Source organism: Periophthalmus magnuspinnatus, chromosome 3 (genome assembly GCF_009829125.3).
Source record: "Periophthalmus magnuspinnatus isolate fPerMag1 chromosome 3, fPerMag1.2.pri, whole genome shotgun sequence".
NCBI lineage: Eukaryota > Metazoa > Chordata > Actinopteri > Gobiiformes > Gobiidae > Periophthalmus > Periophthalmus magnuspinnatus.
Genome location: NC_047128.1, coordinates 21,495,321 through 21,521,149, shown reverse-complemented (window position 1 = coordinate 21,521,149; position 25,829 = coordinate 21,495,321). Strand labels below are relative to the sequence as shown.

The window sequence follows — 25,829 nt, the reverse complement described above, 5'->3', positions numbered from 1 at the left end:
AACTCAGGGACTGCTGTGCTGGACTTTTTGCTTGTTTATCTCAAACCTTGTTTCAACTCTCTGACTCAAACCCCACCCTCCTCCCAGTCCCTCCTTTTCACTAGTACACACATCCCTGCATTTTCCACTCACTAGCATGACACTATCAATTCTTACTAACCTCCAACTCTATGACAGCTTAATTTAATCAAATGATGCAACCACTTATGTATTGCATTTGTTGGATTATTTTTACATGTCTTTAATATTAGACAGCTAAAGTAACAGTTCTATACAAAGTCTGCTATACACAGGCAGGCAACCTTACTTCTACATTGGTATTATATTCATCATTCACCCAAAGAAGCATGAGCACCAGAACATTTCCACCATGTATGTTACAACACTGAAATCGGCATCTAGCTTACAGATTTTAAACCCTATCCAACAGACCTAATGCATTTGATAGCTCTGCTTTATACTCTGCTTTATATTACTATAGTCATAGAATCATTAAAGTCTGACTGAGATTTTAAATCACATTTTCAGGGGAGTCTTGGAGCCCAGAGGGAAGTCTACTGAAGGTAATATTGGCGGGGCATTATGTAACTTTTCTGGTTAAGGGTCAGCCACCAGCTTGTCTCCATGGGGATGGTATTGCCCTGTCTTTAATGCTCCCCAGTACAGCAGCTTTCATGCAGGGAACACCACCAGGTCAAGGTATAGGTGGAAATGTGACGCCGCTCCCAGCAAGAATGCATGTTCTAAGGTGCTTTTTTATAACAACAATAAAATCTGTACTTCAATAACACTCCACATAACTTAACAATTGCATCTTCCTAGAGGCAAGCTTGTGTCAGACCCTTCACCAGAAAAGTTACATAGTAGGCCTTTAAATTGGCTTTAGGCTGCCTTGTTTCAACAACTCTTCTAGTATAAGGCTATTATGTTGAATTTGAAGTAAAAGTTGTAAAGGTGGCTTTGTAACATACTATTACTCCCTTGTCAGAACTTCTAAACCACCTCTTTTTTGTGACAGCATGTGGGCTGTTCAAAAGTGCCCAATGTTCTCGCCCTGTAAATGAGCAGGTGGATTTGTGCTTGGCCCCTACCCCAGCCCCAGAGGTCCCGCCTACAAACGAACGGACTTCTCTGTCTCCGAACTGAACTCTCCATTTCACACAGCGGACAGTAACCAAGTCACTCCCTCTCTGGACACATACCCAACTCTACGCACTCGCCCGGGGGACTCATTTGCTGCCTGCGCGCCTGTACCTTTACCTCTGGATAAAGTCCCATTTGCTTTGCACCGTGAAGATGAGTGTAGCGGTGGCGGAGGGCTGCTTTCTGACGGCCCTGCAGCCCAACACGTCTTGCACCGCCTATGTGGTTCCCTCGGACGGTCCGAGTTCAGACCAGGCGGCCAAAGCCAGGAGGGTCCAGGAGCAGGTTCGGAGGCGACTGGCTGAGAAGAACAAGTCCTCTTCAATGACCCGACTGGACGACTCGACGGTGGGGTCAACAGGTGAGTCGTAGTGCCCTGTTGCTGAACGGTGGCAGATAGAGATAACAGAAAACTAGAGCTTAACTGACAGCGTATTACACGGTTGTATTTGGCTAATTAACAACAGGTGCGTGCGCAAGAAGCTAGCAATGTCAGTTTGGTCCCGTTACTGAAAAAGAAAACATAGCTTACATATTTTGGGGAAAAAAAGATAGAGACTGATCTGGTACTTCGGATGTTTTATTATATTTCGTTTTTTTCCCCCTCTATTGACCGTCACTATATATTCTCATTACCCGAAAAGTGTAAAACTGTTGCTAATGTGTGACAACAGAACATGTTAGCTAACGGACCAATAAGTACTTATAAATGACGACTTTTTAATGTTTTCTTTTATAGAGCGAAATACAAACTAAAAAACTAACTTAAAAAAACTGAACTTACCCTTTTGAGCAATTAAGACTCAAATTTTCAGTACAATTAAGATGTATTTAGGAGAGAAAAACGTCAGTTGTTTCACAAATAACTATTTTAATGAACAACGTGGCGCGTGCATGCATCTGTTTAGTTTAGAGAAGCGCGTGATACAATTAGATAAAATTAGGTTTCTATGAACTGTTTTAACTGTGTGATTTAAAGTCAAAATTTATATCCTTGAAACTCAATTACTAAATAAAGGCATACGTTTTTGTAGTAAGTTGTTAAGAGCAACAGCAGTAGACTAGGTGACAGTGGGTCATATAAGGTCAAAGACAAATAGACCTTTAAGCATTGGGGTATAGATAGAAATCTTCTCTATAATCATCTTTTTGTGTGTCTATCATCAAATCTTCTCATCTCTCTGTATTTTGGACATTAAAGGTGTTGAAACTGCATAGGGCTACTTGCCATTATTATAGAAATAGCCTAGCTAGTAGGGCTGCAACAGTTAATTGACTTATCACTCATAAAAAATAATCCTAATCACATTTAAAGGTCCTAATTATGTAAAATTGACTCTTTTGAGCTTTAAGCAATGTTAGAATGTACTGGAGTTGTGTTTTGTTTCATTCACACATGTTTGAGTAAACCTTTATTATTAGAAGGCAACATCTCCTAGGTTCAAAATGCTATGTTCCACTTTGTGATGTCATGAAGCGGTAGTTTTCATCTCAACAATACCCATACTTTACCTCAAATTCAGTAGAGATTGGAGATTCTAGGGACGAAATTACACAAATGAGTTCAGTGAAGGTGTATTAAGTTTAAAAACACTGTGAAGCGCTTCCCATCTTACAACATGACATCGCAAGGTGGGACAGTGTTTTCTGTTTGAGAGAAGAATTCGGCTTAAATATGTTTCGTGTTTGTTTTGTGATAACCATGGCAAGTTATGGTATTGTGTGACATGACTTCACATGTATAAAGGGGTTTGGGGATCAGTTCCAGAGTCAGGGGTTTCCTTGACAGACACAAAACACAAGCTAAAACGCCTAAAGCAGTTTCTGTCATTTGCTTCTTGCATTTTTGAAGGAATCAGTGAGGAAAGAATGTCATTGAGAACCAACCAACCAAAATTATGCTTTTTGATTCTTAAGTATAACAAAAGCGATTGTTTTTAATACCGTTTGAAATTCCTTTATCACGTAACCAGAAGTAGAAGAGCTATGTAGTCATGGTCTCTGCATCTTACATGAAATATGTTGCATACCATACACCAAATGTTAAGATGGCATGGGATTCAAATGGGCCATCACATCATAACTCAGAAAGTCCAGAACTGAACAAAAAAACTAAACCTCAACTTTTGGCTGGTGATAAAAATCGAATAGCGATCAATCCATTTTTGACAATTTGGTGATATGGTCATAATGTGATTCAGTGCTTCTGACCTTTCTACTCCCTAACGTCCTATAGGTCAGCCTCTAATCATGCTCTCAGTAAGTGATAGGTTTAACCAATCATAGTGAAGCGTGAAATCTTTCGAAACAACAGGTTGCTTTAGTTGCCTCTTAAAAACATACTAACTACCCACCCTACCTTGACTAGAGGACTTCAGGGCGAGAACAAACCAGGATCAAACCAAAACTAAACCAGGACAATTGTGGATACAGGCTTATTGTAAAGTACTGGGCCTTAAGAAAAACATAATACATCATCTTTTAAATATGCACATAGAAACAAAAAAAAGATCATATAGTATTCAGTATTCACATAGGCATTTGGGTGGGGAATTTTCATTGTTCCTCTTGGATGAGAATTACATAAGCAGATTGTAGTGGGCAGAATCTAATGTCTGTTCAATGAATCAGTATTAACAAATCCTTTGTCGCTTTTTATGTTATGAGTAACTTTGATTACCAAAAGAAAACATGCTGTAGACTATACAAATCTATGGTTATTCCTACTAGATGTTGTCTTTTCCAGTTAGCATGTTGGGAACCCCCGATGCAGTTATTTCCTGGTATCTTCCTGTGTTTTTTCCCTCTGTGGAAACTTGCATGACATCCTGGGTTGTCTACAGATTAATATGTAGTTTTTCATGTTCACACATCAGCAAATAGCCCTCCGTCCAGCTCCTGTCTGCAGGTGTCCAACAGCAGTCAGCCACCCTGGGAAGTTGTAATGATTCTTTTGGCCAGTGTAACACTTGTCATCTTTCATCAGTTTCGTCCCAGGGTTCTGTTAACCTAGCTTTGGTCTGTGCAGAAGTTAACAGGAAGGACAGCACCCGCCTCCTTACTACAGCCACTCCAGCCTGTAATGAAAACAGACTACTTCAGTAGCCCAGTTGGAGGCAGGATGTTGTCCAAAAAGAGTAAAAGTTGAAAAACTCATTAGAAAAATAGCTGAAGGCAAACATCCCAAGCCAAAATCAGTCCTCTGTCTGCCTTGAAAAATATTTGAAAAGCTACTCGGTGACTTCGTTTTGGATTGTTTCCACTTAATACAACCTGTTTTGAATGGACTAATGCACTATAATACAATGTATGCTGCCAGTGTACATGAACAAGTTATTTGAACAAAGAATAGGCAAGGCAAGGCAAGTTTATTTGTATAGCACAATTCGTACACAAGGTAATCCAAAGTGCTTTACAGAATAAGAAAGAAATTAAAATCACACAAATCAAAACATAAATAATCACAAATACAGAATCAGTTGAGTAACTGTGATAATCTAGTCTTACTTTAACAGTCATCGTTATGTACACTTATGGACTTTAAAACACATACAAAAAGACCTTTTATGACAAAGACAGTCGTATTCATTCATCAATAAAACATAGTGCATATTCTCTCATTGGAAATCAAGTAGTACACATTCTCTCGTTGGAAACCATATTTCAACTCAGGTTTGGTTAAATTTGTTTTGAAAATCTAAATGTACATTTAAATTAATAGTTGCAGCCCTATTCTCAGTATATATTATTATCCTGATGTCAATATTGAGACAATACTATGGCAGTCCAGCAGAAATGTGCAAAACTGTCCCTGTAAGTGAACTGTAAAATTAACCCTTTATGCCCTTGTTTTAAAGATTACGTTGCAAGTTTAGTTTTATTTTCAATTGGCTTGTTTTGCAGTCCCTTTAAAATAGTATTTACTATAGAGCAGTGGTTCTCAAATGTTTTTACACCAACTACCACCGATAAGTTAGATAATTGGCTTTCTGACTACCACCTATTTTCTGTCAGTAATTTATGGCTAAACCAAGTCTAAAATTAGACTTAACCATGGATAAGGTAGCTCTAAATAATTATTAACCCAAAGGAGAACAAAAACATGGATATTTGTCCTTAAAAAACAAAACAAATAATCTGTGTACTACCAGTGCTAAATTACTACAGTGTGAGAAACACTGTTATAGTCAACATTCTGAATGTTCTAATTTTGCATTCCTCTTTTCCTCTTTGACAGAGAAGTATTTATATTTTGTCACAATTGACCTTTGATACTTTTTGATGAGTGCTCTACAATCATATTATAAAAACATTACTTTCATTACTTTACTATTGAGCTAAAGCAGAGTGCTGTGTGTGCTCTTTCCTGTCAATTGGATTATGAGGATATATGGCTACAGGTAATTGAAAGGGCAAAGTGATGCAGACTTAGAAGGAATGTTGGATGTCTCATGTTAAGCTGCTTTGTGCTCTTTTTTTTTTTTTTTTTTTTTGCTTAGACAAAAGAAAAACATTACTCAGCTCACTCCATTTACCGGCCTGGAGTGTGGCACATTCTTTTCCTATGTCCTCTTATGTTATCAGTGGCTATTTTGGACAGATGCTTTCATCCAATGTCTGGCCATATTTAACCTTTTATAACTGATAGACTTACAAAGGTATACCATTAGGTTATGAAAAAACTAAACTGTAGCGTTGTTCCTACTAACACTATATCACAGTTGAATTGAAATTGCAATTTGAGTTTGCACAATTGTCAAATCACAAAGGCATGCAGTGATTTAGGTACTTTGTTCTTTTCCAAAGAACAAAGTACCATGTATTTTTGTACACCTCTGCAGACATGTTCTGAAATACATGGGATTCTTGTATTAGTTTGTCAGTTCATATTTCAGTCTCCTCTCAAATGTTTATGGAGTTGTTTACAATGTGCACTCTGAACAGAATCCTACTCATCGAAAATCAAATCACAATACTTGTCAGAAAGATAGATGTTTTTTCCCTATCTCTGATCCATAGTGGTTCCAATTAATTTCTAATTTACATTTTTCAGTTATGAGAAAAATGCAGTTTTTTGAGTTCTCTGAATGCTGGCATGTAAGCTCTTTGCAGTCTTAAGTATCCATGTTTTGTTTTGTCAAATATTTACACCCAAGAAAGAGATTTGATGCTACTTTTATGTCTTCAAACATGCAGATTCTTACACTTCTCAACTTTAACTCAAGTTGTTTACTTTTATTCACTGAACATTGCAAATTGACCATGAGAACCTACAAAAATTCATCTGTCTTCATTGGCTTGGCTGCCTGAATCCTTTTTGAGATATGAAAATTGGAGTCAAAAAAGAACAAAACTCAGTGCTCCCTCATTTGCAGAAGCCAAAGTGGTAGATCCGCCTGTTGGAAGATGGTCTTAATTATAGTGATAAAAACTTAGGAGAGGATTTAATTGAAGCCATGCTTTAGATAGCGGGTTTGACTGCTCCCATTTTATTTAGAATTCTGCAACTTCTAAACTTTCTTGTTTAGCCTTGCATTTTTTTATTCAGTCTTTTTCTTTCGAGTTTTACTTTCTCCCAGACTTGAGTTTTCTGATTTATTGACTTCATGTGAACTAAGGAGACACATATAGGGGTAAAGAATGCACCAGGCAATGTGAATTAGCTGCAGTCTGGGTTGGAGGAAGGAGGGTACACGGCTATACGTTGATATTCTCTGTATATACTGTACTCCCACACATCAGGGTCATGACTAGAGAGGACTAGAGCAGTTTCTCATATGTATACCTCTTTTTTATGTGTTAGCTATAAATTTGGACAGTATCAAAGTGAAACTGTGTGCTGCTGTGAATTCTTTAAAGTTTTAGTAATTTGAGCCTGGGTTAGCACATTTGAATTAAAAGTGAATGTGTCTTATGATAGCCATTCCTCTAATAGTAGAGTTTCAAAGGAGAGATCAACTGATTCATTCTTTTTCATGGCCGATGCTGGTGCAGATTGTTTGGAAACCAGAAAAAAATTATGGCCGATAAGCTTTGCCAATATGTAGGGCCGATTATGATTATTTCACCCAAATTAGGTTAATTAAATTTACTGCAAACCATCCACAAACCTGTTTTAGTACAAACTAGATAAGAGCATTTTTTGCAGTACCCTCTTTGCACTAAAGGGTTCAAATAAAGCTTTATACTTATTCCTTAGGCAGTTTGTCTGCCTAAACCAAATATGGGGATCTTTTAGATTTTTAAGGCCAATAGCCAATATGCTAAAAAGTGCAATTATTGGCCCGATGTATTGGCCAACCAACACTCGAAACAGAATTTCTTTTGTAAAACACATTGATGTCCATGTATTGGACTGATATATACAAATATAGATATGCAAATAAGTATTTGGTGTCATATCAAAAAATAATCACTTGTACTGCTATCCATCCCGACTTTGAAAATAGGAGGTGAAAACTCCACACAGAAGGCCTCTCTTGCTAAGTAACCATTTTCTACCCGTCAATGATAAGCATGGGTCTTTTTAATGGAGAGGTCTCCTTTGTTCTGACTTTGGAGGAAGAAATGTATTTAGTTTTTCTATTGAATTGAATTCTATTCAATGAGTAAATGTGTATTGGCATGGAAAATATGGCTTTTAAGATGCGAAAAAAGTCATCTGCTTCTTCTGAAGGTTTGCACTTCACTGTGATTGGTTAAAGCTGGTGTCACTCACTCAGAGCCATTAAGAAGCTGTTCAATAAGAGAAGTGGGTGGAAAAAAGTGGCTGTATTTGAGCACTGAACTGCGTTCAAGGGAAATTTGTGAAACATGATATGACAATTTGTACCAAAATAGCATATTGTCACAGGGATCAGACTATAATTCGATTTTATCACCATATTTCCTAGCCCTAGTCTGTATTGTTTGTTCTTAATAACACTGTTATTAATGGATCAATACAAGGAAAAACGTTACATTGTCCAGCCCTTGTACTATGGTATGTTTATGTGCTGTAAAGTTGTGGTGGAGCTCCCTTGACCCAGTGATGCTTACATTCAGGCATGCGGCCCCACTGCCCCCTTCATTAGCTGCTTCTCCTCTGTCCCTCCCCTCTTCCTTCCGTCTTATACAACCTTATGCGTCCTCCTTTTCCTCTAAGCCTCCTTAATCTCATCTTTAACCATTTTGTGGTTATATAGATTTTATGTGTATTTACTATTAATAATTGTGTGTTTTATTTTTTCTAGACTACAATTTCCAGACATCCAGAGGCTTTTTGTCGAACCATGGCTTTAGTTCCCGGTCCATGATCAATACACCCAGCAGAGTGATGGCTGTAAGTGTGGTTGGTCTCACAGTTACAACAATAGGGGTGACTTTCAACAGTAGTTTGGTATTTTCATGCATCTCCTGGGTTTGTCTGTGTGGGACTTGATTCTTTGGTTTATGCAATTGTGAATGCAAGGTCACATTAGATTTTGCCTCACACAAAAATCTGGAGTTTAAACACTACACTAAATTGCTTGCTTTTTCAACAATTTGAAAATATCTTTAAAACAGAATATATTCTAAAATCAAGAGCACACACATGCGCTTGAAAAAGCAGGCAAGTATTGTAGTTGAAAACTGTTTCCTTCCTGTACGTCCACGTCTAATTGTCTTGGTGTTGCACAAAGGAAAATGGAAGCTTGTTACTGCGAACAATGTAACAAGAAACTAATGCATAAACAAAAGGTGTTGCCTTAACCTCCTGCAAGTATTGGATAAAAATGAGTTTGCGCTTCATAGAGTTCATTCAACATGTACAGATAGGACAGAGTGGTGGGTCAGAATGATACAATGGATCACAGAGGATATTCAGTAAGCTTATATATATATATATATTTTCTGGTTTTAATAGAACATTTTCCGTGTCTGTAAAATTTGCTAACTCAAGAAGTCCTTATTGCGTGATCGTTTTAGCTTCTGAAACAATAGTTGTTGCGTCCTTTCTTATGTCACTTAAACTGCTTAAGAAACACCAGCCAATGCCAGCTGTTGCTGTCCTATACAGTTTTGCATAGCTAAATATATTAACCTCCATGCTCTTGCAGGTCCCCACAGCCCCACTCCACTCCTCTGGTTTCTCCTCTCGCTCTGCTGTGGAAAACAACTCTAAAACAAACCATGTTGGAACCAGCGCAGTCCATACTAGTTACCAGGCCACACAGTCCCGCACAAGAAGCAGCCGCTCCAGATCCTTTTGTCAGGCAGATCAGGAAGTATTCCCTCTCACTGTCTTGCCTTCTCCAGAGAGTAGCGCCCACACCCTTCCTGCGCCACCCCCAGGCAGTCTCCGACGCAGCCTCAGTGGAACACTAGCCCAGGGCAGGGGGCAGTGGCAGGACGAGGATGTACCCTACCAATACATTTACAAAGGCCCCTCTCACCGCACCATCAGCCGCATCACCAACAGACAGCAGCATTACCAACACAACTCCGGGTATGGCCAAGAGGGTTGGGTTGGCACAGGCAGAGGGATGCCTGTGGTGGGAGATGGTTGGGGGGCACAGTGGCACCAGCAGATGTCCAGATCCAACCAGGGGTTTGGGACAGGACAGTACCAAGGCCTGAACCGGGCGGGCTCCGTGCGCAGTGTGAGGAGTGTGGGGAAAGGAGGGGACGTGCTAGATGGAGCGTCCATACACAGCAATGATCCTTTAGGCGGGTGAGTAAGATGGTGTCAAATTGTTTTAAATAGACCTACTACACAATTAAGATTTTGATGTGCTTCAAATTTAAGAAACTGTATAGCAGTAAGGATGTACTGTTTTCCTACTGTACAAGAATATGCATGTACTGTGTCATGATTGATTTGTCATAGATTTTCAGAACTTCATATGTTACACAATGGAAATGATACACATCTAACCTTTACCCATATTATCTAAAACTAGCAGAATACAAATGGCTGAATACTTTTTTCCTGAGTAAGATACAGAAGTAACTACATTTCATCCTTAAGCTGCCTTTCTTTGATCAGAAAACACAATAAACATTGTTATAAAATATATATTCAGTGAAATCGTTAAAATAAGGATTACCTATAGAATCCTGTTTGAAATACTGCTGACACTGACATAATCCAAATATTATTTATTTATTTGGCAGGGACAATGCAGTCAGACATAGTTACAACAAAACAAAACTTGCAGCTGATGTGACGCAGACAGCATTATGGCAAAGTGATTCAATTCACTGGTGTGTGTGTGTGTCAAAAAATATGCAAAATAATATAATTAGTAACCACATTGGGTGTCTGTAGCATGCAGAGTTTGGACATGGCCACAGCTGTCAAATATCTCTCCGAGTCTGACAGTGGCTTGCAAGTTTTAGGAGCAGCGTATATCCAACATCAGTGTTACCATAGCAGTGAGGCCAAAATCCAGGTAACTCTCCTCTGCATTCCTACACTAATGTTTGATTGACATTTTCCATATTTTTTTAACCTGGAGCATTCTCGCCGCAGGTTCGAACTTTACATGCAATTCCAGCTTTGGTTCAGCTATTCTCCAGCGACAATCAAGAAGTGCAGCGATACGCAACTGGTGCCACTCGAAATCTCATCTACGAGAATGCGGACAACAAGGTGGCACTGATAGAGGCTGGGGGAGTGGCACGCCTCGTCAGTATACTGGGTGAACCCGATGAAGAGCTGAGGAAAAACATCACCGGTAAATACAGCATGCCTGACTTGAATTGTATTGATTTAGTGTCTAAGTTCAATCGATTTCCTCATTGTCTGCAGGTGTCTTGTGGAATCTTTCGTCTCGAGATAATCTGAAAGAAAAGCTGTCTAAAGAAGCTTTATCAGAGCTGACAGATAAAGTCATGATTCCTTTGTGCAGCAGTATCCCTCTCAGTCCGTCTGAAAAAGACATCTTCTACAATACCACTGGATGTCTACGGTAATGGCACATACTGTACTGTTAGTCAATACAGTAATGCATGTGTTTCAAGTGATGATGGGGGCTCAACAGTTCTGGCAAAACATAAATAGAAACAAACATAAATAGCTTCAATAGCAGCAGCTAAAGGAGTACTCTGTTTTGTTACTTAAGTAAAAGTACAGACACGGGAGCTATAAATTATTTGCAGTAATTACTACTTTTATCACGAAAAAAATGTAAATACCCATTTAAACCATGATATGGGGGAGTAGAAAGATACTTGCTCTGAAAATATAGTGAAGTAAAATTAAACAGTATTCACTTAAGTGAGTACAGTTCCCGAAGAGTACTACTTTTTTTAACTTTCCACCATTTTTCAATAGTGTGTGAAAGTAGGCTGTTAAAATCACAGATAAATTATAGAAAGAGAGAAATATGACTAATTAAAATAACAAATATGTGGAACTGTGTGTATGACTCCAATGACAGGGGCTGTTGTAACATACGTTTGAGTTGTGCTGTGCAGGAACCTGAGCTCAGTTAATGAGAGGACAAGGCAGAAGATGAGAGATATGCGCGGTCTAGTGGACTCTCTGGTGTCATACGTTCAACAAGAGGAGAGGGCGGATGACAAGGTAACACCTGATAGACTAATAATAGCATCGCCTCACTGTGTAACAGATCCAAACTTGACAGTGATGATACTAAAACTGTTTATCGCAAAGATTGTGCAAAACATTTAGCTCCAAAGCCGTAAATGACAAGTGACATACAATTTGATGGTTGCAAAGCCAGATTGCATTTTTCCTCCCTCATTGTGGTCTGGCACATTTGACTTGAATTAGAGCCCTGTCAACAAGCAACACACCCCGAAATACTTTGCACACATGTGGATGAACCTTCTACCAGATGGAGGGATTGGATAAACACATCAGCCTCCTGTGATAACAGTATCATCTCTTACTGTATCTCACCACCATTTCATATACAAATGTTAGCTAAGTATTTCTTAAAGGTAGCTACATGAGGTGCTACATTTTATACAAAGAACAGAATCGGATTGAGAAGTGTCTTTTCTTCCAGGGATTGGAAAATTGCTTGTGTGTTCTGAGGAATCTGTCCTATCAGCTGTACTCTGAGCTTCCTCCCACTGTACAGCTCCGTCTAGAAGGCCCAAGGAGATCATCTTCTTACAAGGAAATTGAGCCCATTGGCTGTTTCACTCTCTACAACCGAAAAAACACAGAGGTATTAGCATAGCAGCATCGCTATTTTACCATTTGCACAAAAACTGCATGGACACAATTAGGGTTGGGTGATATGATAAAAAAAATAATAATAATTTCTTCATATTGATGTATCTCCATTTTCAACTCACTTTTATTTTCTTTCAAAAACAAAATACTTCTAGTATTGATTTAATGAACAAAACATTCAGTGCTAAAGCGACCAACAATAGCCAAATGTTTTCCTCCAAAGTCTAAACTCTGCTCCAAAGCGCATGCTGATATTGACAGAGGTCGGGATACCGCTAGCATATTATTTATGATTAGACATGACAGAATCTCGATTTCTATTAAAATGTGATTAATTGCCCATGCCTAGACACAATTGAGTGCATACTATAATTACTATACAATTAAAAACAGATAAAGTTAGTAGTAAGTTTTAAAAGTGGTAAAGAGATGAGAATTATTACCTACAGTATAGCACTTTGTTCAAGGTAACTGGGCTCAGTACCGTCATCCCTCCTGCTCCTGATAAGTTGCCCCAAAAGTATTAAAGGATAGTTTAAATGTAGAGATTAGAGTGCATTTTACACAGAAATGATTTAAAACAGATAAAAAATACTAGTACACTGGTGTGACTGGTTAACATAAGATAATTGGTGTTAAATTCAACAGAGATACTTTGGGAGTGTTATGATTGTGAGTTACTACAAGTCTGAGTGAGTTTTCATTCCCAGGAGGTTTTAAGGCTTTTCTGACATCACATTACGACTAACCTGATTTAGACAAAGGAAAATCAGGTCAGAAAGAAAGGGTCAGGAAATAGGAGGGTCTGCTGGCTGTGCTCCAAATAGTTTAAGTGTTGCACCGTTCAAATGGGAAACTCACAGCGCACTCCCTAAAAAACATTACTGGCATTACTCATACAACAGTTAAAATGTTTACATGTCTGTTTTCAGCTCCCAGGCTAGATGACCTCCTGTCGTTGCCACCAGGGACGGCGCAGTGTTTGTGTCTAGTTCATGTAACAAGTGACTATGAAACACTGATATAGGCGGATTAGTGCTATTCATTGCTAGGCCTTAGGGTAATGTTGGTTTCAGAGGTTTATTAGATTAATTTTGCCAGTTTAGGTATTTGATCTAAACCACATACAATACATACTCATACAAATATCCAAAAGATAGATTCACAAATTTTGAACCTTATCATTTCTATTAATGACTAAACCCTAAAATCCAAGAATATTTTGCACTCATCATCAGCCAAAATATGCCTATTATAGAGTCTATAATATGTTTAAAAAGAAAAGTGCTTGTCGACTTGGTTTAGCATTTACAGTTGTGCTATTACCTGAATGTTCCAAACTTCATTGTTTCCCCATATTGGAATAGGTGATGCTTGTTAGGCTTCCTCTGGTGCTGCTCATAAGAAGCATCCAAGCAATCAGAAACTCTAGAACTATTCTCCAGCCCACAGGGAGGATCATTTACTAATGCAACATAGAGAAGTCTGTCTCACGTTACACACCTCAATAGCAAGCACTGACTAGCATTGAACCATCAACCCCACAGCAACAAACTATCATACATGTAAAAGCTCATATTCATTTGTTCATACACTGAAGAAGAGGCATGTTAGTTGTGTGTTATTGTGATATTTTGATCTAACAATTTGTAACCTTATCTCTGTCACTTTTTGGTCACTGTGGCCTCTAGCAGCGAAACCAGAACCTGTCCATTCTGTCTGAGGTGTCCCGGCAGCCCAGAGGAGCCGAGTGGTTGTGGCACCCTAAGATTGTCGGGCTGTACAAAATGGTGCTGCAGAACAATGACTGCAGCTCCACAAGTCGAGAGGCGACCCTTGGAGCACTTCAGAACATCACAGCGGGAGACTCACGGGTAGGCTAGGGTCCCCTGTCCTCCATTACACCTCTGGAATGTAGGGTTGTAAGGTTAAGATAAGTGATGTTCTAGTAATGAACAAGCATGACAAATGTTTATTATAAATGCATATTGGGGTAACCATCTGTTTGCTTTGCTTAAAATGTTCAACCGTATGACATGACAACTCATCTATCCACTTTTATTGAATTACAGGTGTTTTTATTGCTCAAAAAAAAAAAAAAAAACTTGAAAAAAAACAACTTGTGGGCAGGATCACCTCCCCACAGATCTAACATGTAACGGCTGCTTGTCTCCATGGAGATCGATAAGTTAAATGTCATACTGTAGAACATTCCAAAAAATAACACCTCTATGGACAAAAGCACCAGAAAAGTTACGACATGCATCTTTAGAATGAACCTTTATTTTTCAAATGTATAATTCTGATACCATGTCACTCAGAAACAGAGCAAATTTGTCCAAAAAAAAAAAAAAAAAAAAATATATATATATATATATATATATAAAAACAAGGAAGTTTTAATATGGGTTTGTTTGTTGTTTGTTCAGCCGTGGTCCCACTGATATTCTTGGTTAATATGTTACTTAGTACTTTGGTCTACTGGTGTATCATCTTGCAGTGTTGCAAATGTTTAAGTTAGTGATGTTTCGTGACTTGACCTGAAATGTTTTATCTGACAAAAATTGAAGTTTGATGGTTAATTGTCCTATATCTATAAGTTCTATTTATATTGTATTATTCCAGTGGCCCTCGGTTCTGACCTGTGTGGTGCTGGAGCAGGAGAGGATGCTGCCAATTCTACTGGAGCTCCTGGACTCCAACAATGACACCGAGCTGAAGCCACTCACTGGTCTGCTCCGGAACCTGGCACGTCACGCCTCCAACAAGGATCATCTTGGTGAGACATCCACCAGTCAGCAAATTCTATAGTGGGAGATGGTGTAATCCCTTATTCATCCAGGAGTGGTTCAGTGTAGAGAATGTTTGTATCCAGATGCCCTTTGAAACCCTTTGCTGTTTCCTAATAATCTCCATATTCTGAAGAAATACTGTCATTTCCAGTGAAGTGCATCGTTTTTCAGAATCTAGAGCAACTGAAGGTCAATAACATTTGCCAGCATTTTGAGGTTGGTTAATGCAGCCTGTAGAAAAACAAGCTTTAAAACTTTTTTTTTCCACCCCCACAAGATGAATTTCCCAGAATTTCTGGATTTAAAAAAAAGTTAGTCATCACTGTTAAACTCCATTAAATGTCTACATGTGCTGATGGCAAAGATTAGTGGTCTGAAAGTTCAGAGGTAAATACAACTTACTATACAACCATCTGTTCCCACAATTTCACAATTTCTGTTTCCCTCTGTAAACACACTCACCAAGTAGTGAAAATTCTACTCCTATTAAGATTAGGAAAGGCCATTGTTTCTGCCATTGTTATTCCAACTTTGTGACATCATTTATCTACAAACCGCATGTCTGGCCCTTTGCAGCCAAAAACATGGTGAACGTGCTGGTGTCTAAGCTCCCCTCTGATGGCCTTCAGAAATCCCCCTGCAGTGAAGTGGTGGTCAACATCTGTGGCGCTCTCAATCACCTGGTTGCCTGCAGCTCCCTTGCAGCCCGGGACATCTCCTACTTCAATGGTCTTCCCAAACTGGTGGGCCTCAAAGGCACCCATGATAACAGGTGGGGCCCATTCCATATCACAATAAGCTAACTATCCTTAGATCAACCCTGCATCCTGTTTATGCCTTGCTTGTCACGTTGTGTAGCACTCCGAGACAAACTTGTAACCTTTTGCTCCTTAACTGGGCCTTGTCAATCATTTATGACAAATTTAATTTATTTGGAATTTCCGACATGGTGCTTCTTGCTTGTTTCCCTCTCAAACAGTGTGTGTGTGGTTTTTTTTTTAGTGCTGGGAGTTTGAAAGCAGCCAGGGCAGCCTCCACTGTCCTCTGCAACATGTTCCAGTACAGCAAACTGCACAGAGACTACAAACTGGTGAGAATCATTACACACAGTTATGCAGTGAAATCACAGTTCTGGGTAAACATTACTGATAACTGGGGAATTTACTACTTAATTCGAGGAAGGCCTGTGCATCTATCTGACCACACACAGTAAAGCCATGACAGGGAGTGCACAGGCTCCGAGCTCCAGAATGCAACTGTATGACTCTCTCCGGCCCAAATATGTGAGAGGCACACAAAGAAAACCATGACCTGAGGAAGATCCACTGATCGAAACATTGTCACTCTATTAAGTACAGTTGGGAGTAAGTGTGCAGGCTTCGTCTTGTTTTCTAGTGGACCAATTTACAATATACATACTTATTAGTAACTAAACTTGCTCTGCTTGAACACTTTCCTCCAGTAGTTGCATAAAGTCAGCTGAAGACTTGTCTCTCCAATACAAGACCAGGGCCCCTCTTTTACAGTGTTTTGAGAGGACCACATGCTTCAGAAGCCCATGTGAATAGAGGCGTTGCCCATGGTAACGGGAACTTTTTAAGGCTTTGCTTCACAATGTCAGGGCCGTCCACAACATAACTCACTGTTTGCACCACCACCCTCCACCAGCTCCACAATACTGGCTCTGTCCTGGGACCTAAGACACCTCTGTGTGCAAACAGCTTCACATCACTCTTCTAGATCTGTGTGCTGGCAATGCCATCCTCCAGTCTCCTGCCAGGCCCAGACTCCATCGCACCATTTGTTTGGGCTGATTTACCAAAGCTATTCATGGGGTTGTTCTGCACTTTAGGCCACCACAGTCATACACATCCTGGCAGAACAGGACTATAGGACATTTTTGTTTTTAAATTGCAGTATTTTAAACTACTTTGTGCAGGAAATTTTGATTTTTTTGTTTAGGAGCAATTATTATTTAATACCATGTAAGCACATTCATTCCAACACCGATTTAAAGTGATTTGATATTGTGCTGTCAAGGTGGTTTGCCCATTGTGTGGCACTCTTTCTATGAGTAAGTAGTATTAAGTAGGTAATAATGGATGGAACAACTAGTATTACATGTATGTGAAGTCCATCTGAATGGTTCATCTGGTGTGATTCTCGAAGCATGCATTTGTATCTCAGTTGTCTCCCCATGATCTGGCAATTACTTTTGATGTAATTTTGTTATTCTTACCTATTACTTTGCCATCACGCTTGCAATGCTGTGACAATAGTTAGCTTACAAACGTGCTTTTGATCTGGTGACTTGTTGTCCTATTAATGTCATTATTCTGGGAGTTGTTATTGCTGGAATATTCAGATCTAATAATAAGCCTGAAAGGTGGGTGATATGCCAAAACTTTATATTGTAATTTACATGTAACCTAAATCAGACTGACCAATAGGAAGAGTGGGTGAAATTATTATTGCCAAATCACCTAGCCCTTGTTCAAATAAGCTTTACATAGAAAATTATTATCTTGTAAGATGTGGGCTCCACTCTAACTGCAGCACAAACCTGAACTGAATAGGTGATACTTGATGTTTACAGACAGGAAATCGCAGCCCCTCTGCTTTGTTTTTCTAAGGAGCTGTGTGTTTGGCTTGGTTCTTTTTGACCTTCTTCAAACTTGTGATAAACGCAGAGATAGCCCCCCGCAAAAGTAACACCCGTGGTTCTGTCTCACAAAGATGGATTACTGTGGAAGTGTGGGAAGGTTACGAGGCTGCAGCTCTGGATTTTCCATTGTCCTGCATGTGACCCACAATGAAAGCTAACAGAAAATCTGTATCATGTCACAAGATATAAGATAGAAGTGCTATGTTTTCTATTGTCAAAGTGAGGGCTATAGTGTAATGCAGAGTTAAGATATGTAAGCAATAAATGCAACAGGTTTATTGAGCAGTACAACTACTCAACAGTCAACAAAAAATCTGCTTATTGAGTTAGTCAAAGCTTTTAACTTGTGATTACTTATTTATTCAGTTTCTGTGTTGACTCCACAAATGCATTCTACAGCTACAAATCAGCCTTATGTTTTAAATAACAAAAGTTAGTGTCTTCTTAAAAAAACATGTGTGGGATACAATTTATAACTTAACTTTTTTATTGACACAGAAAAACAAGCTTTTTCCCATTGGAATGCTTTATTTCCAGGTGTTGTCAAAACCTAGTTTGCAGCCACATGCTACTATGCTTACAACTATTTTTACTTCATATTAGACATTAAAGGTTCACTGTGTAACTTTTGTGGTCAGTGGTTTGCCACCGTGGAGATATTATTGCTTTACCCATAATGTTGCAAAGTTTTAACTTATCTATCATGCATTTATTAATTTGTAGGTGGTTTTATTGCTCAGAAATATCTTGAAAAACATGCTTTCTCAGGTAGAAAAGTTTAATTCATACTGTGGAATATTTCAGGCAATGCAATATCATCTTCATGGAAACAAGCATGTGGCAGACACTCCACATAATGTTACATAATGCACCTTTAAAGTGATGATATTAAAGTTGCAAGTTAGATCTTTTACTGACCAAACAATCTGTTGTAGCAATATTTGCACTATGATGGAACGTGGTTGAATCTATTGTTTGATTTTTGGTTGGCTGAGACTCAGCTGTAGACTGTGAATCATGTGTTTATTAGCATCAGAAGCTACCGTGACACAGTGGACTTCCTCAGAGGCTAAAGGAAGTACATCCTCTGGGTGTATGCTGCTCAATACAACTACTGTTGCCAAACATGCTAACTGTGTTGTGCTGTACTTCACATTTACACATTACTAATTATACACATGACTTAAAGGGCCTGAACTTAATTTTAAATGTGAGTCAGTGTTACGACTCAGCTCGTGTAGGGACAGGGAAGTAACAAAAGAAAACCAAGATGGAAAAATGGTAACGTAAGAAGTAATTTAATTAACGGGGATAATAAGGGTAAACTAAACAAAAAGGGGCTAAACATATATAAGCAAAGGGTACCTTGCAAGGGTTTAAACAAAAACAAAAGTAAAGTTAACTACAACATAAATTTCACTGTAAGTAAACAGTCAGTACTGACAACGAAGTGTCTCATAACACAAAGCCACTACCCCTGTAGTGACTAGACCAAAAGAGACATGCACAATGGCAAACTGGCCACACCAGGCCAGCAGCCCCGAACAGGTGTCCCGAATCTTCTTAAGTAGGGTGGGAGGCGGCTGAAGGTGGGCAAGGCTGGAAAACTGTCCTCCAATCACGGCCAAGGGATCCAACAGCCATGATTATGGGGAAAGAAGAAGACTCAGGGACACAAAGACAAAACATAATGGACAAATACAAACAAAAAGAACTTAAGGCCTAGACCGCAACAGTCAGGAACATGTTAGCCCAGCCCACTTTGACCATTCTGCTGCTGTGATGTTGAACCATAACACGGAAACTCTGGGATACTAATGTCGTGCAGTTGTAATTATAATTCAGCTCTTGAAAATACACCATGACAGAGCGCCAAGTGTCTGTGATAGTGTCATGCAGTTGGTTTACCATAATTCTTAGGATCACCTTTTTCATTCAGTCAGGCACATTCTTACTGTCAGCAACTTCTATAGTAGCTACTACCTGAGAGAAAGCCATGCAAAATGTATGGGTTACAGTCTAAGTCTTTTTCACAGTTTTTAGCGTACAATGCATTATGTAAAGAGCATTTACCTTAACAAGAATAAATTAAAGTACAGGCCCTTTAACTGTAATATTCTACTATTTGTTAGAATGATAACGTTTCAAGTGGGTGTTAAAAAACTTCCAGATGGCTTTTCAGTTGATGTCCACATATATCCGCCTGGTTCCCACTTGACCTCCTCTGCTCCGTTTCCATTGGATTCTGTTCCGCCCACCTTCTCCTCCCTACTCTGGATCCCGACGTCTGGATCTTGTTAGCCCCCTAGCCTTATCAAGGGATTTTGGCTCAGCAAAGTCAAATATTTTCTTTGTAGCTGAGAGCAATTATGTTAAAGTGAAATTCTTCAGAATTTGGGAGTGACTATCACTCACTGTCATGTCATTGAATGTGAAATCAAGAGTGGTGTAACATACTTAATTTTAATCTAAATTGGGAAAAAAAACACTTCCTTTTTAGTGTTCATACTGTTTCATCAGACAAGAGTGAACAAAGTAACTTGAATAGACAGAATATTTTAATATTTCAAATTGTCATGCTACAAGATGAAAAAGTATAAATGACAAAACGTGTGGGACAAATTTAGAATATTTATAATAAATACATTGTGCTATTTGAAATGCACACTAGTTATTTCACTTCAACATATTTAACTCTAATCTTGCCTATTTTTTTTTTTTTTTTTTGGAGGTTTATAACTTCCTGGTTAGACACTGGCAGCAGATATGACATATGTAGAGGAAACTCCATGACTTCTATCTAGCATCCATAATGTAAACAAGGGCCAAAGCTTATCTAAATTGCACAATAGTTATGATAAAACTAATAAAAATATCATAATTAATCGATTAATTGGCCAATGGTGTCTCAGTCAACCAAAAGATGTATTAGTTGATGAATTATTTTAGGTTTTATTTAGATTATAAGGATTTCTATGGGGCCATAGCAGAAAGGAGACATTGGTGAGTTAGCTCACCAATAGTTAGTTGTTTCGTGTTTATGTGTAAAAAGGCAGATTAAACTCACAATTCACAAGTTTAATCTATCTTTATACAACTACATTGTACATGCATCCCTAGTACTTTTTATACATAAATTGCATGAACAGTGCAGGTAGACCCAAAAGAATACTTTTCTGAGCTTTTTCACGCCCCCTTTTTAGTCGATTAATTGATAGACCAAGGATTTCTTTAGTTGACTGCAGCCTTACGGTCAAATGCATTTTAAGTTTTTTTTACTGTCATTGTAGCACTGTTTTTATGAACCACAGCTTCTGAAGATACTGAAGTAACTAACCAGAGCATAGCCCTTTTGTATCTGTGCCAAGTGTAAACACAAACAGAAATCTCACAAGAACATTTTCCACATGTTCACAATCTTGTTAATTTTATCTCGCAAGACCTTATCCCATCCCCATTGTGCATGTTTTATCTTTATCATGATTGAATGGATCATTATGAATAATCATAAACAGAAAGGTACTCTTATTCTGTAGAGGTATTGGAGTCTTAACTGTCCCAACACCACCTCTGTGAATCTGTGTCTGTTTGAGCTTGTTCCTATTGACTTTAGTGTTTTTTGGGTGATGGTACTCAGCAGGAATGTGGAGAATTTGGATGGGATCTGGGGGCTTGTCTGGCTCCAGTCCTCTGGGAGAAATAAAAGTGCACAGTGTTTGGTGGTCTGGTCCGACAGTGGGTGCTGTAACCTCAGATAGTCCACAGAGCAGTGACCCAGCTCAGCAAACGGAGTGTGTCTGCTCTGGCCACTGTCAACATGGTACTTTTTGATAGACTGTCTATTGTTAAATTAGGATTGCACAAGGTTTATTTAGTCGATAAAAAGATCACCCTACTTAATAAACAAGATCATTTAAACAAAGTTGACTCTAACATTAGACTTGACTGTATTATATATTTGTAGCTCATGTTAATGTCTGCCTATACTGTGCTATCTTAGTACTTGGTATCTTAAAAGAGGATTATATCAAAACGAAGATGTAGATGGCATAAATACATTGATTTTATTGTCATCACATGATTAATTTTTGTGATGTGGCATGTGTCTGATGAAATGTTTGATTATTTCTTGCAGAAAGGATTTTCCCGTCGAGATTTCACAGATGCCACCATCTAATCTCCAGCGTTACAACGAAGCATATTCTGGTCAAGGATGCAGAGAACACGAGGCGCATCAGCAGAGATTTAAGTGTAACTACAGACAGACAAACAATGGACTTGGCAACAACAGCCCAAGGTTTTATTTGTGCGTGTAACATTTTAGTGATGTGGCAACATGGACTTACGGAAATAGTGGACCTCTTCTGTAGTGAGCAGTTAATGTTTTTGTCCACAGTATTTTCTGCTTGTCTATTAACATTTGGGAGATTGTGTTTATCATGGAAAGCATCAGTCTGTTGTGTAACTGCAATCTCTGTCTTAACAAAAGTCATATTTTGATGGCCTCATAGAACAACTGCATTAAGTCATTTTTGGGCCAAATTGAGTTTCCAGTCACATTTTACTCTCCAGACTCTATATCTCTAGGTGTCACTGGCTCCATCCTTGGCCAGTCAGAAAGGTTTTTACAGCCCAGAAAACAGAAATGCCTCAATGATTTAACTGACATATGAAAATGTTGAAAAATGACTATGCAATTATGCTATGAGGCTAACAATTTGTATTTTCAAATGCTTAATAAGATTTAATGCCACATTACATGCTTATGATCCAGGGATCTGTTGCTGTAGGCTGATGTTAGTATTGTGTAGAGTGCACATTATTTGCTGAGAAGCTCAAATAGAACAGATAAATACTGGATGTATTATTTTACTGTGTTTAATTATGGCTTCTTCAAAAAATGAATTGAAAGTTGCTTATTGATGTAAGAGAATGAAAAAAAAAAACAACAAAACTGAATAGCTAAACCAGAGGGCGGAAAAAGCCAGTTAATTATGAACCCAGTTAGGCCTGTCATGAAGTGTGATATACAGTATTGCTGAGGAAAATATAGACGATAAACGATAATATTGAAAATAAACCCAAAACATTATTCTAAATGTACAACATTGTTAAAACACATAATGCAATAAATAAATAACAGAACACAATGCGTAAGTAAGCAGTTTGGATCTATAATGAGTCATAGAAGTTCATAAATCAAACTTTTACAGTTCAAATCATATTACAAAAAAATAACCCCAATTTTTCCACAAGTAGAAAGAAAAAGGTACACGTGATAAATATCTTTCCATCTATAATTTATTGAATGATAGATTGAATTAGTATTTATCATGACAGGCCTAAACTCAGTATAAAGTGTAACTCAATAATAAAGTTATGCACTGGAGTAGTTTTATGTTTCAGATGTTGTTGGCACCCTCTGCTGGTCATATAACTTTACATTTTTAAGAACTGTTAATAAAATAACAATAAAAACATTACAGAAATATGTTTTAATAGTAAATGAAATGGCAGATTGAACTTTGTACAATATTATTCAAGTACAATTTAGTTTACAGTTTGATGTAAATTTTAGCCTCACATTTTAGGAGGTGAGGACCCTGAACACGGACAATATTTATGAGTTAACTAGATTTCTAAGCAATTAAAAATATTCAAATACAAGTGTAAACACAAAAGCCTGTATGACATTTCCAGTTTACAGTGAATTTATTTTTTATATTTACAAAGTACAAACACATTTTCTAAAGAATTAATAAATAGGTCATATCACAAAACATACAGAGTAAAAGTTTCTTTCAAGTCAATGACTTCTAAAGGCACTTTCATATGACAGTACCTTACAGTAACTGACCTTATAAAATGTAATGTTAACCAATAGTGTGAATACTTAAGCATCCATTCTGAAGAGACATACTTAAGGCTCAATGTGTGAAAACACAAGGGAAGTTAGACCTCTGTGGACTTGCAACTTCTTATTTCACTGAAAAAGAAGAATTTAAAATCTTTAAGTGATACACATAAAAAACATACAGAAATACATTTAATTTTATACTTTGTTTTCTCATTCTAATGGACATTTTTGTGTTGTGAAATTTATAAACAAAACATATTTGATAACTGATGCATACACTACTAGTCAAATGTATGGACAGGCATTCACATTTAGGTTTACTTATTTCAACATTGTGGATACATACAGAAGCAAGATTTATGACATTATGTAGCAAAGAAAATAAAAATTAAATGACTAAATATGTGTAAGATTTTAAAGAGCCTATATTACAGTATTATAATTATAATCTTGTTTCCTCATCAGAAACATACATGGAATTGTGTTTTGTCTCATTCACATGTTTAACACACAAATCCTGCAGATTTTAGAGTTCTTCTCTTAAACGGAAAAATCCACCATGTGATGTTATGTGGTAATATAGGAAGTGCTCCAGTGTTTTTTTACATAAGGAATGTTGAGGTAACAACATTATAACATAGAAGGGTAGAAGCTCACAAGAGTCAATTTTGTACTTAGTAATATTGGACTTTAAATTCAGATTTCTCATTGCAGCCACTCTTTGCTTTGTTGACAGCGCTGCAAACCCTGGCTCAATTCATAGGTGTTCCTTGTCAGGGCTCATTAGTGGAATACAAAGAGTGCTTTAATTACTGCTTTGCACAAAGAGTTATTTCTCACTTTTTTTGTTTATTACATTCCATGTGTTCATGCAGTTTTGATGAGAATTCACAATGTAAATAGTCATGAAATAAATAAAAAAAACAAACAGTGTGTCCAAACTTCTGACTATGGTGCATTTTTTTCCCAATATGGTACAAATGTGTAAAAAAAATAAATAAAAATTGGTATTGCTTACCGTAGCTCTTCTTTAAGCCGTGCTAGTTTGTCACGGAGCCTTTCATTCTTCACTTGTATGGGATTATTGGGAACAAACCAGGCGGCTATAAATTTACACACTACGACCACGTGCTGTAAAGAAGACATGATATTTCAAGACATGTAAATAGCTTTGTCAAGATTATTGTGAATATACAGATACATATACAATCGTAAAAGCAAAAAAAAGTAATATTTGTGATAATTTTAGAAGTCTATTCATTATTATCTTGATCTGCCTGTTTATGGCACATTAACTTTATTGATCAGTTTATAAATGATAAAATTATAAACAGCCATTTGACAAAGGAAAAGAAAGTGATTTCACTGATGTTTGGTCATTGTGCCAATGATAAAAAATATACACAAAATCACGATTTTTCTTCTCACAGTAATCTAGACTGAGACGGATTGAGTAATTGCAACCAACTGGTTATTGAGATAATCGTCAACTAGTTTTGGAATCGATTAAGTGCTATTGGCAGCAACATTAACAGACTCCAAAACATACTATGTGCTGTGAGCCTCATGAGTTAGAGCATAACACAAAAAACATAGTGTAGTGTTTCAATGAAAAAAAGTCATATAATATGTCATTCGGAATGGTTTAGATTACTTTAGCAGCTCTGACCGAGATCGCTAGGTCAACTGATTAGCAAAATAATCATTAATTGTTGCAGCCCTATAATAATTATAATACTAAAATCTGATATAGTGAAATCCCTACACATGATTATTGTGAGAGAGGTGGAATAAGTATTACCTCAAAAAGAATGACAAATGCAAATCTCACAGCCAGGACCAACCAGAATTGAGAGGTCAAAGTGTAGTTCTCATCACGATAATCTCTATAACTGTGGGTAAAAGACACATTTATTTTTTATTTAGAGTTTGAGGTGTAATAGTAATATGAGCTCAGAGAATGGTTTGTACCTGCACTGGGTGACATTCATGCCTGTCTCTGTCTTCATCTGTGCCTCGGTGAAGTCACCCCACGCAGCCGTATGGGACTGATAGACCGTGGTCAGTGTGTCATTAATGTAGCCGGACATACAACTGCAATCAAGTGAAAAATGTTTTTGAAATGCTAAAGAGCAGCATAGCTATTAATAAGATAACACTAAGAGTACACAACAGCAGAGTCTGCAGGTTTATGTTTCTTCT

General features: G+C 37.8%; 2 protein-coding genes across 3 annotated transcripts in view; one reads left to right on the top strand and one right to left on the bottom strand.

Annotated features, from left to right (window-relative positions):
• The first annotated feature begins 1,146 nt into the window (after positions 1-1,146).
• pkp3b (plakophilin 3b) lies at positions 1,147-23,690 on the top strand. Its single transcript, XM_033985446.2, has 13 exons — positions 1,147-1,504; positions 8,376-8,464; positions 9,222-9,835; positions 10,433-10,556; positions 10,637-10,841; positions 10,916-11,075; positions 11,584-11,692; positions 12,141-12,305; positions 14,005-14,187; positions 14,939-15,092; positions 15,682-15,877; positions 16,108-16,195; positions 21,906-23,690. The coding sequence occupies exons 1-13, from the start codon at positions 1,297-1,299 to the stop codon at positions 21,945-21,947; spliced, it is 2,337 nt and encodes a 778-aa protein (XP_033841337.1). The 5' UTR covers positions 1,147-1,296; the 3' UTR covers positions 21,948-23,690.
• Positions 22,926-25,829, bottom strand: part of ano9b (anoctamin 9b) — a 15,456-nt gene continuing 12,552 nt past the window's right edge. The window contains exons 21-24 of one of the 2 annotated variants that reach the window (XM_033990850.2): positions 25,599-25,721; positions 25,429-25,519; positions 24,646-24,758; positions 22,926-23,756 (exon numbers count right to left, since the gene is read on the bottom strand). In XM_033990850.2, the coding sequence (XP_033846741.1) occupies positions 23,723-23,756; positions 24,646-24,758; positions 25,429-25,519; positions 25,599-25,721 (361 nt within the window). In that variant the 3' untranslated portion in view covers positions 22,926-23,722. The remainder of the gene's footprint in view (positions 23,757-24,645; positions 24,759-25,428; positions 25,520-25,598; positions 25,722-25,829) is intronic. The other variant, XM_055230523.1, reaches the window with a different exon arrangement.